The 12,286-nt window shown below is 36.7% G+C and overlaps 2 protein-coding genes across 3 annotated transcripts; both read left to right on the forward strand.

Moving 5' to 3' along the window:
- The first annotated feature begins 1,922 nt into the window (after positions 1-1,922).
- LOC116052503 (signal-regulatory protein beta-2-like) lies at positions 1,923-4,736 on the forward strand. 2 transcript variants are annotated; one of them, XM_031303260.2, is made up of 6 exons: positions 1,923-2,149; positions 2,253-2,579; positions 2,776-3,129; positions 3,283-3,417; positions 3,579-3,637; positions 3,722-4,736. In XM_031303260.2, the coding sequence occupies exons 1-6, from the start codon at positions 2,110-2,112 to the stop codon at positions 3,848-3,850; spliced, it is 1,044 nt and encodes a 347-aa protein (XP_031159120.1). In that variant the 5' UTR covers positions 1,923-2,109; the 3' UTR covers positions 3,851-4,736. The 2 variants fall into 2 exon arrangements, with proteins under 2 accessions (XP_031159120.1, XP_031159119.1); XM_031303259.2 differs by having other exon boundaries at positions 3,280-3,417; positions 3,722-4,732.
- Positions 4,737-7,677: 2,941 nt separating this feature from the next.
- On the forward strand, positions 7,678-10,834 carry LOC116052501. Its single transcript, XM_031303257.2, has 6 exons — positions 7,678-8,127; positions 8,529-8,858; positions 8,962-9,321; positions 9,715-9,861; positions 9,976-10,019; positions 10,103-10,834. The coding sequence occupies exons 1-6, from the start codon at positions 8,085-8,087 to the stop codon at positions 10,235-10,237; spliced, it is 1,059 nt and encodes a 352-aa protein (XP_031159117.1). The 5' UTR covers positions 7,678-8,084; the 3' UTR covers positions 10,238-10,834.
- Positions 10,835-12,286: the final 1,452 nt, after the last annotated feature.

Here is a 12,286-nt window from a genome sequence, read left to right on the forward strand (position 1 = left end):
TAATACACCTGATTTTACAAATTGCTCCATTAAACAATTTACCAGCAAAGATGTGCTGTAAAAAGTAAAATAAAAAAGCATGTTACATCCTTAACTACAACCCCCATTATTTGTATTTAGATGCCTAATGATGTGAAAAAGACCATCACTTTGAGCAGAGAAAGAGAGGCGTTAACGTGGAACGCTACCACACTTTTCTTTTCTCTCCTCATTGGACTAAATTTGTGGACACTAGGCTACTGTGTGCGTGCATCAATAAGTAAGTCTGATGTCCTGTGGGTACCGGACGATGTTATGTAGGATCTGTGAATGTACGTTAGCAACAGTAGGCTAATTCACGATTTTATGTGTGCTATTTTATGTGTGAGCTAATATTGCGCATCTGTTCATGTGCACTGAAAGAGTTATGTTTCTGTTTATTGAATACTTTATTCAGTGCAAATATAACCGAGAATGTAGTTTAATCTCAGTAATGATGGTATATTAGGTTATTACTGTCGTTCTGGTAAAGGCAAACGTTCCACTGTACTGTCGTTACCCAGATCACGGAGATCTGATTGAGTAGACTTCACGGCACCGTAGTTAAGTGAAAGTGGTTCAAGTTGTAATTTACTGCCCCTACCAGCAGGCGGCAGCATAGCCATGGTAATACTGTCTGTTTACAGAGGGCATTTGAATGTATGTCTGATTCGTTTCTATGTTAACTGTTAGCCCATATGCCCATAACTGGATTTAGATATACAGAAATACTGAATGCTGTCTATTTAATTTGGGATTTAATGTTAATGGTTTGTTTGTAATTAAGTTATACAGTATTTACTTTGTATCATTTAAGAACCACATCCATGTAGGCATCCACATACTGTTGGAGAAATGAGTGTGTGTTGATTGTGTGGCAATAAAGGATAATTAAGAAGTGACACTTGTTTGGTTCTTATCAGACCCCCTCAGTGGACCCGGATTCACTACTAACCAGTCAGTTACCGGTACATGGGTAGCACCATCGTGCACAAGTTTTTTCAAATGATATTAAAATTACACAAATGTTTACAGAGCACAAAATCTAAGACAGAACCGGTCAACAAAAATTTTGATTAGTTTGAATCAACCTGTACCAGAAGATAGCAGCAGAGTAAAGAGTGAGAAAAACTGTTATTACAAAGGGATACACGGATATCCAACCTGGAAAGCCAGAAAGTAACTACCAAAATCAACCTAGATGATGCAAGGTAGTACATACAAATGAAATGCAACTATAGAAAAACAAAAGGACTAAAAGCACATCAAGTGGCTTTAATCAAAAGTAATATATAAGTAACATGTATGTATTAGGGGTGTGACTCTTCACTGGTCTCACGATTTGATTATCCTGTCAACGATCCGATTCGATATCACGATGCGTCACCTCCTCATTATTTATTGCTACACATGGTTTTCATCAACAAATTCAAGCAGTCACATATATATGAACTACCCTTTTTTATTGTATCTGCAATTAAAAAAGACACTTCCTGAATTTAGCGTCTGTAGAGTCTAAACACAGCAGACAAAAGACAAAGGGCAAAAACAAAAAAAGCAGCGACCGGAAAATCAACAAGTAATCGATTATGGTCTGTCACTGCATCGATGCAGAATCGTCCACGTCCATGCAATGATTAATTTCAAAACTCTAAAGGAGGATCGAGTTTCAGTTATCTTTTCTGTTAAACTGAAACTCAGAAATTGACAAAACAGGCTTCTTGTATTGAGTAAAAGGTCAAAGGGGCAAATCTTATGAACATTATCACATTTCAGTACATCATTTTGTTTCTTTTTTATTTCTTTTCATACCACACTTTTGTGTGTGTTAATTAAAGCGATGAATCATGCGTTTTTATGACACGCAATGTCAAAACCACACTGCTGGTGCTGTCATGTTTGCAGATTAGAAATACTTGGTTGAGATAGTTTCAACTTTGGTGGGACACTGCAAACCAACACGACAGACCAATCAGATTGTTTTGAATCTGTTACTTCCCATTCGATACTTGCGTTAAGACCTATGGTTAAGATTAATCATCCTGTGGTACGATCTGAATTAACTGCAGTCTCAAGTGGATTAACCTGAAAATGCTGATCCTATTTTGCGTAGCTTTCTTCACAATGGGGCGTAAGTATGTGTACAAAATTCAGTTTACTCCTGTTAAGTTTCAATTATTGTCACCTTCTTATGGCAACTTTGGTAAATGCATCATATTCAATTTGCTTTACAGGATGCACAGACGACCAAAGTTTTGTGACAAAGACTGTTTGTGTTGGAGAAGATGTGACTCTAACATGTAGCCGCCCGTCTGGATTGTCAGGATACTTATTTTGGATTAGAGTTGTTGCTGGAAACTTTCCTGAAATGTTAGGAGCCACTTACACATTTGATAATGGCAACGTTAATAAAACTCCTCGCATTACAGCAAAACAAGAGCCTGGGACATTTGTTCTACATATTACCAAAACAGAGCTGAGTGATACTGCATTTTACTACTGTGAACAAGTGGTTGAACTACAAACAACATTTCTGAATAAAACGTCTCTGAAAGTGAAAGGTAAGTAGAGCCATATTTACCTTGTTCATACCCAATATTTAATTTCCAACTTCAGTTATGAACATTGAAGCTTACTGTACAAAACTCTTTTATATCGAAGGTTGGTGGCATCATTTGGTTTCATTCCCTAACTTTGAATAAGTAATGTACTTGAGTAGTTACCAAACATTCTTATTATATCATGGAAATTTCCCAGCACCAGAACCTGATATCACTGCCGTCATTCAAGACTTTCCATCTGATCCAGCCCGCCCAGGAGACTCAGTGACTCTTCAGTGTTCAGTCCTTTCAGACTCAGACAAAACATGTCCAGGTGAACAAAGTGTGTTCTGGTTCAGAGCCGGATCAAGTGAATTTCATCCCAGTTTAATATACGCTCACAGAAACCGTGGTGATGAATGTGAGAAGAGTCCTGAGGCTTACTCTCCACAGAAATGTGTTTACAACTTCTCTAAAATCATCAGCTCCTCTGATGCTGGGACTTATTACTGTGCTGTGGCCACATGTGGGGAGATATTATTTGGAAATGGAACAAAACTGGACATTGAAGGTAACCGCCATATTGCATATTTAATCTATTAGAAGTCAAGCTTAATCCTTAAAGATCATTTTCAAGTAAATATTTATCATTTTACCAAAAGGTAAACAAAGATTAATGATATACTTAACTTTTACAGTTTAACTCTTTTTCTCATTTCAGCAGCCAACATGTCGTCTGGCGATTGTCAGCGGGCCAATACAATTCTGTCTCTGTTGTGTGCTGCTTTGGCTACAAGTTTGACTGTTGTAGCCTTACTGGTATACACCATCAAGAAAAAAAAGTTCAATTGTTGTAATGGTAATAAAACTTACTTCACTCTATCACACATTGATTTAGTTGATTTTACTCAAACATTAGTGCCATGTCTCTTTGGTCTATACATCGTTGATTATCAAAATATGATAAAATCCTGTGTATCCTTATGATTGTTTTTCAAAGTTTGTCATGTTATATTTCAGCTGCTGCTGCGGTCCTGCAAACAAATGCAACATCTACTGGTGATCAACAAAGTCAACAAGTGAGTCATTTTAAAGACAAGATGTTTAGTTGCATTCATGTTGACAGCTTCCATCTAATAATGTTTTGCCATGTATTTTTACAGACAGATGAAGACTCATTGGTTTATTCTGTGCCAAACTTCACCAGAGGGAAAGCTGGCAGGAGTGTCAGGAGAGATGCAACTACAGTCGAGGGAGAGAGCATCTACACTGATGTCAGGGTTTTGGGGTAGGAACAGCAACATATACACCGTAGGTCCTAATTATTGTTTGTTTAATGCTTGAATGGTACAGCCTGTGGCAGATATTTAGCAGCATAAAATGTCCTGTTATATGGCAAATATTTTCACTGGAGTGACATACAAATGCCAGTTACTGTGTATGTTTAAACCAGATATTTATGTCTATTGACTTTTGTTTTATTTTTTTTATTGATTTGTGTTTTATTTGTTTTATCTTACATTTTAAGTCAATATGGATATACTGTATATGATATACTGATGGGCTTTTTTGCAAGGTTAAATTAGAAGTGTTTCCTATGCGTTCTGTCTCTTTACATCATAGAAAGTTTAACCTTTAATGTGGAAAATGTATTTTTAAGCTTTGTATGTCACCAAAGGCAAAATGAGAACATTCTTGGACAAATAACTGACAATGACTGGATTAAAAAAATGTATCCCTTACTTGACTTCCATTTTTGGTTACTTTATATTTCTACTCCACTACATTTTAGAGTCAAATACTGTACGTCTTACTCCATTACATTTATTATGTGGCATAACTGAAGCTGTTCACATTTACTTTTAGTTAACTGTTTCAGTTACTTTGCAGATACTGTTTACTAAAACAAATTGTAACCAACTAATCAATGCTGATGTATTATTATAGATGTAGCTACCCAGCAGATTAAAGTAATATTAGTTCTACCTTTTACAAGCTGCAACATAAGTGATGCTTACACATAAATGTATCAATATTTATAACCCAATGATGTAATGGGTATCATTCTGACAAAGGCCATTTTGCATAATGAGTATGTGTAAGTATATTTTAATGCTAATACTTGTGTACTTTTACTTAAGTATAGTTCTGTATGTAGGGCTTTTTCTTCTAAGTATGAGTATTTCTACACTGTGGTATTTCTAGTTAAAGCAACACTAGAGAACTTTTCCCGCTTTGGTCCCCCTACAGGTTGTCTCATTGGAACTACAGCTTGCGTTACCCGATCTGGCAAACTTGCATAATGTAATGTGATGGGCAATTCTGCTTCCAACCTGTAGGGGGACCGAAGCGAGAAAAGTTCTCCAGTGTTGCTTTAAAGTACAGTAGGAGATCTGACTACTTCCACCACTGCAAAAGCCACTACAATTTCTAAAAAAACACATGGGCTTTCACACCAAATCTGTCTGGCTTTCACCACATTCCCTAATGGCAGGAGAACATACTCAATAAGTCCAACAGACCAGTGAGTATTTCCTCATCTGCCACATCTATGGTTAAGGTTTAAGTTTCAGGCAAAATAGAATAGGAAAAGATGTTTATATGTCGTTTAGACACGAATACATATTAATAAATGACATGTTTATGTTTGAAAGGGTCTAGGTTTTGATATAAATGCAGATATAAATGTAATTTAAAAAAAAATCGATTTTCTAATACTGCACCTGTCAATACAGAACGAAATATTCTGTAGCCTATTTTGCCGTCAATACTGCCAACGTTGTCTTTGCTGTAATCAAATCAGTCTATATTTATGTTTAACATGGTATTTCATTTTATCAATGGGAAACATTGTGTGTCCAGACAAGGCTAGCAACAGCAGCGCTGCGTCAGAGACGTTTCTGATGTGTAAAGACATAGAAGAATCCACACAGCTGACACGCAACAGAAACGCCACGCTCACGCCACGCTCACGCCACGCTCACGCCACGCTCACGCCACGCTCACGCCACGCTCACGCCACGCTCACGCCACGCAGGCAGTGTGTAACCGGCCTTAGGCTCAGAGGCTATCGTTAGTAGTAGCATGCTGCTGGACCCGAACGTCATTTATCAGAGTCTGGTATTCACCCTCTCCACGGCAGTCTGCTCCACTCCATATCTTTTTAATGGAGTTAACTGGAGCTAACCTGAGCTAACTGCTAAACAGAGCTAATCGTTGTTAACTGAACCTTCAGTTCTCGTTCCTCGTGCCCATATGGACTCTAACCCAAATCAAACCTATCATTTTATTAAGTTGGCTGTAAAAGTTTTAAATTACAACTCCGAGTTGTTTGAATGACAGAAATCTGTTCAGATGAGATCTTAATGAGTGCAACACGGGACATGTACAGTACAAAACAGAATGTTTAGGATCCCAAAAACACTGCAAAAACGATCTAACAAACAAAATGAACAAGAATTAACTTTTCTTCTTCTTATATGATATAACAGAAGTTAGGAGACAGTGTTGAAATTTATAATAACATAACTGTATGGATCATAGTATAGTTTTAAGGGTAAGTTGTTATATAACATTTGGACTCTGGGTAATCAGGTATTGTATCTGCTAAACCATAACATTTGACAAACCAACCAGATATAATTGACCAAGCACATCAAAGGCTACACTTGATCTGTATCCTTATCCTCTTTTAGTCCAATTTGTTATATGCAGGTAAGGCCTTCTCTGCTGGCCAAGATATATAAGAATTATATTTTTTACAATTATATATATATGCCGTTCCCAAGCATCTATTACTGTAATTTCATTGCTACTCTCTTCCTCGGTTGTGCTGCTTCCAGTGCATCTCATAAATTAGAGCTTTTATCCAATCAAATTTGTTAAATTTAATGGATTTTTCTGCATTTTAATCAAATCTAGCTATTACTGCTTGCTGTAGATTGTTGCTGCTAGTGTTAAAGGTTTGAGTAGTGTCAGTGGCCGCTGTGCCCTTGTGTGTGCATGGGGCATGTGTGTTGAGCCCCTGCAGCTTGGCTGGAATTTGTGGGGAAGCCTGTTGATTCCTAATTGTGTTATTTGTATTTTTTTGTGTGCGTTTGTGGTTGTCGTATGAGTAAATGTGACTGGTTGTTGTGGGTTTGTTTTTGTTACTTTAGTAATTACATTAATTTGGACTATATGTGATGCAGCATCCTGCCATACTGCGTGAAAGTGATGGCTGCAGTCACTGTGTATTCATGTCTCTGCAATAGTGCATTGAAACTCTAGGTGTTGAGCCTTGTGTTAAATCAATATTCCACACGATAACGCCCTAGTGTCATGGTGAGGTTATTGGTAGATTAGTACTGAAGGCCCAGGTGTAAAATACACGGCCCGCCACTGGTTATATGTAAATAGTTATTTCTTTCTAAATGATTTGTTAATGTTATGTAGTCATTGTTTTCAATGAATAGTTTATAAACCTTTGACTAGTTTATTACTGAACCCAGCCATCACATCCTGCGCCACCCACCACCACAAGTAAAATCTTAACCTTTGGACACTGGATTTACTGTAACAGAAAGTTGTTCTAAGCATTTTAACAAATTCATGATGTTGTGTCCCTTGTGGTGCAGCTTATAGGCTGCTTGGAATGCAGTCATAGAACTCTGGTGCAGACGAAACAACTAAGAAAATTTAAAAAGTAAAGTGTCAGTCCAATTCTAAGAGAAGTCTAATGCAGGTTGTGTGTTAAGAAGGCAACTCTTCTCGGCTGTGGGGATTTTCTTAACAATTCTCAGAAAACAAAAATGTCATAAAACAGAGCTGTGTTCTTCTGCCTGGGTCCTACTTCCTACATACAGCCATTTCCTTACTGAAAGTGGGTTACGAAGCAACCACACGTTGTATTTGAAAGCAGCTACTTCCCTCCATCATACTGTGATACAATACGCCTTGTCCAGACTGAAATATCACAACGGCTATCTGATGGATTGTCATGAGATTTTGTTCCCCTGAGGGTTACTCCTAATAACTTGATTAGCTAGATTTTTGCTAGCATGCTAAAACAGTAAACTAAGATGGTGACCAGATGGTTAACATTAAACCTGCTTGAAATCAGCATGTTAGCATTGTCATTGTATGTTCAAATACTGACCTTAGTGTAAATACTGCCTCACAGAGCAGCTAGCATTGCTAGTCTTGTTTACTTATTTGTGTAATGCTGATGATGCAATATGGATTATTTACCTGTAAGCTCAACTTTCATTTACAATGTGAGTCACTGTAGACCTTGACTGGACAAAAGGCAGCAATATTGAATCAAGAGCATTGCTCTCTGCCATTCAAATGGACCACAAAACCTAAAGGGATTGAGGTTGCATAATGTGACAGGAAATGTAGCCTACTTTTGAGACCTCCCCACTGTGACAGTCTGACCCATCAACACCATCTTATCAAATCACCTTAACTGCAAAGGTGATAATATAAGGTAGTGGTGCGCTTTCTGAAAAACCAACAAAGATCAAGCAACAACAGTCAATCAGGATGGTCATTTTATGGATAACACTGCTTCTTCTCCATCAGGGATGTAAGTGCTCTTTAACTCTATCCAAATAATTTATTATTTGAGTGTTTTGTCAGAAAAAGTTTTTTTTTTAAATATTTAATTTGAAGTTGTTAGCAAATTATGGCCACCTTTCTCTTAATAGTTGGTTTGGAATTAAACAAACTCAAAGCAACTTTATGTATCTAGTTGTAGTTTAATAAATACATTTTCTGTATTTAAATGCATGTAATATAGTATGTTCTTTCTTCATTTGGTAATATCATATTATGCATATGGATTATTATTATTATTATTATTATTTTATCTTTTGTAAAGAACTTTGTAACCTAGGTTTTGAAACATGCTGTAGAACAAACATTTTAATTATTTAATTATTATTATGCAATACCAATTATATACTCTCCATTGTCTTTTTAATCCAGATGCACTGATCTCAGTGACCACAGTCCAACTTGGCAAACCTGCGACCTTCACATGTGTTTTACCTGATTCGGAGTATAGCAATACACGAATCAAGTGGTACAAACAGAGTTTTGGTGATACTCTTACATTAATTATTACGCTGATAAAAGGCACTACAAATCCTATGTTTGAACAAGGATTTCCTCCCTCACGATTTAATGCAAACCATACTACAACCATGAGCTCTCTGACCATTTTGAAGACAATCCAAGAAGATGAGGCATTGTATCACTGTGCATTCTCTTCCTGGAGTACGGATCAGTTTAGTGGCACCTATCTGTCCTTAAAAGGTAATGCATGTCTGTGTATTGTCACTAGACTAGATGTTCTAACTCTGCTTCCTATACTACATGATGCAGACAACCTTTAACATTTTCCATTTGTATTTTGTAGGAAACACTCAGAGGACATCAAACTATACTGTTGTTCAGCAGCCAACAGTATCTGATCCAGTTCATCCAGGAGACTCTGTCACTCTCCAGTGTTCAGTCCTCTCCGACTCTGAGAAGAAGTCCTGTCCAGGTGAACACAGTGTGCACTGGTTTGGAGTTCGATCACATAAATCTCATCCACACATCATCTACACTGATGAAAATGGACATGATGGATGTGATAAGATATCTGACACTCAGAGGAGTTGTGTTTATCGCTTCTCCAAGAACGTCAGCTCCTCTGATGCCGGGACTTACTACTGTGCTGTAGCCACATGTGGAGAGATATTATTTGGAGATGGAACAAAACTGGACATTGAAGGTAACTGTAACCCATTGTCTCCCTTTTATTGCTACCTTAAGTTCTTTTAAGGTTGAAAAAAATCATCTTTGACAACTGTATATTCTGTATTGGATTGTTTCAACCCAAGACCTTTTTCCTACACTAATTATAGGAAGGAAAGGAAAAGGGTTCTGTGGGTTTGAACAGTATTTTGCTGTACATCATACAATAACCCACTGACAAGTCTGTGTGCCTAACTTAATAGTTTGATAAGGACGTTTGCATCTTTAAGTGTTGATTAGTCTTGATTAGAAGTCAAATGAAATCCGTACAGATCAAGTGTAAGCAAATATTTGTGGAATGTATTTTGTGTAAATACATTTGTTATTTACTTTTACTAAATGTCATTTGTGTTTCTTTTTCATGTTTCAGGAACCGGCGTGTGGTCTTCTGGTATTATACAGATGGACAATACATTTCTGCTTCTGCTGTGTGCCGTCTTGGCTATAAGTGTGATCGTTATATCCGTCCTTATTAACGCAATCAAGAAGAACAAGTGTGGTTATTGCAATAATAAAGGTAATATGTTACCTCACTGTATCACACATAGGTAATGCTAATATCATTAGTGTTGTGACAAAACTGATTCTAAACTAATGCATCGTTTTTTATTTTTATCTATTGATTTTGTAGCTGCTGTTTCCCTGCAAGAAAATGTTGCAAAAAGAAATTTAACGGTAAAATCAAGTTATCAAAGAAAGTTATGATTTACATTGATTGGTATTTGTCATCTAACACAATTTGCGATACATTTCCTCAGAGAGATGAAGACGCATGGATTTATTCTGCTGTCGTTTTTACTGTGATGAAAACTGGCAGTGGTGGAACGAGGGATGCAAAAGCAGCAGAGAGAGAGAGGATCTACACCGCAGTCAGGGCTTTTGGGTTGGATTAGCATGGATTAGTGGACTGTTTGTGGCTGTTGATGTTTTTCTGTTTAAAGATAAAGTCTGTTATTATATGTGGATGTTAGGTAGTGTTGTGCATATGATGTATATCTTGCCTTAATGTTTTGTTCTTATGCTTACATGCAAAAGTAGTTGATTGCATTAAAACAGTGCATTTTGTTCCATTTATGTAGAGTATAAATGTTGTAAAACAGTGCATTGTCTCCATTTATACTGCAATCACACTTTCTGTATTTTTCAACTAGGTTATTTTTAGTCCTTTCCTCTGAAAACATTAATTTAACATGAATATTTCTAGAAAGACCTAAGTTCTACCAAACTTTTTAAGTAATTCTGAATATGATGTGGCTCTAATGTAACGTGCAATGTGACTGTGATTTAAGTCACAACTGGGAAGTTCTATTGTTTTCATCATTAACAGTGGAAGGCAGAGTTATGGTGCGGGTTAGTGAACTGTATGACAGGATATGCTGCTGCAGTCATAATGAAAGACCAAAAAAGTTATGCAGCTAGAGACCACAACGCAGGAAGCCTTTATATTTTGTCTCTGTGTAGGTACAATAAAGGTGGATAAAGTGAATGCATGTCAGTTTCTCCTGTTATTTGACCATTTGAAATTTTGGGTAATTAAATGATTCATAATTTTAGCAAACCACGTTGGTGCATAAAACACACTTGATCTATGTCTGTATGACCACAATACACCACGATATGTAAGAGCCATATTTAACTATGATCATTCAATATATTTTCCTAACCATTTATACTGGTAAATAAAATGATATTCTGACAGTAGTGATATCCAGGGGAAAAAAAATCACAAATTCAGTTCATACTAATTGGGTGTGGTGGATGTAAAAACACAGAAAAGCCTGTAGGGGGCACTAAAAGGACTTGCTTTGTTTTTAAGAAGAAAATCTGCATTGCTTTTTGCATTTTTGTGGAAATAAAGTAGTAGATTTAAGAAGATTTGGAAAGATTCCTGTTTTCATGAAACTAGTATATTACCAGAACATGTATTTATTCCCATTATTCCATTAAAATACATTAGTGCAACATATAACCAGATTTTCATACAATAATCATTTTATATGCAGGTGATACTGTTCACACACAAATGCCTTAACGCCCAAATAATGAAGACAGAAGCTGTCAGTTGTTGAAATGCAGTGTAGAGCTCAAAAATAGTTAAACAGGAGAGAACACAATGCCTAAATTATGTGTTGGGTCCTTTGATGTAAAATATATTTTTAATAACTGTGTCCATCTGAAAAGATAATATAAACAGCCATTTTTGTCAACAAAACATAATTTTGATTTTGTTTACTTACAAAATGTATTTTACACAGCATTGTGCTGTACTTCAGTGGTACTATTCCCTACAGCACATTTAACAAACCAACTGACTAGTTTGTATTAGTCATAAGAGGTTGTCTTTTCTGCTTCTGAGTCATTGTGTCTCGAGGCCTGTGGCTGTTTTTAGCATCTATGTCTGAAAGAAAAGCAGCCTGGGCCGATCTGCTTTCTTCTTATATTGTATTGATTCATTTAGCTCCCTCTATGAACTAATGTTTCTGTATAATATCTGCTCACAATTATAATGATAATTTAACAGTGTTTTTTGATCTTTTTGAACCTTGACCACTGACAAAAAAAACAACACTTTTTGGTTTGCCACAAAAGCTGTCTGGTGCCATTTAATAAGGGGGCACTTTCGGAATGATTTGCAGCCGCTTCATATCCTTTTCTATGCAGAGTGACTTCAGTTAGAAAACAATTGTTGCAGTGTGTGTGTGTGTGTGTGTGTGTGTGCAAGGCCCTGATCATAGACATGTACACACATGAGCCACACTGCAAGACAAATAGCTACTCTGGTTCAAGTCTGGTCAAGTATGCCAACATATACGAATACAGTTTGAAGTGCAATGCATACAATGAATAGCATGGTAGTCACTTTATTAACAGCAAACTCAGGAATTAGATGGGTGTAGTCCAGCTTGGATCTAATAATCATAACCATTTTTCAATGGCTATGG

The sequence above is a fragment of the Sander lucioperca genome, chromosome 1, assembly GCF_008315115.2.
Source record: "Sander lucioperca isolate FBNREF2018 chromosome 1, SLUC_FBN_1.2, whole genome shotgun sequence".
NCBI lineage: Eukaryota > Metazoa > Chordata > Actinopteri > Perciformes > Percidae > Sander > Sander lucioperca.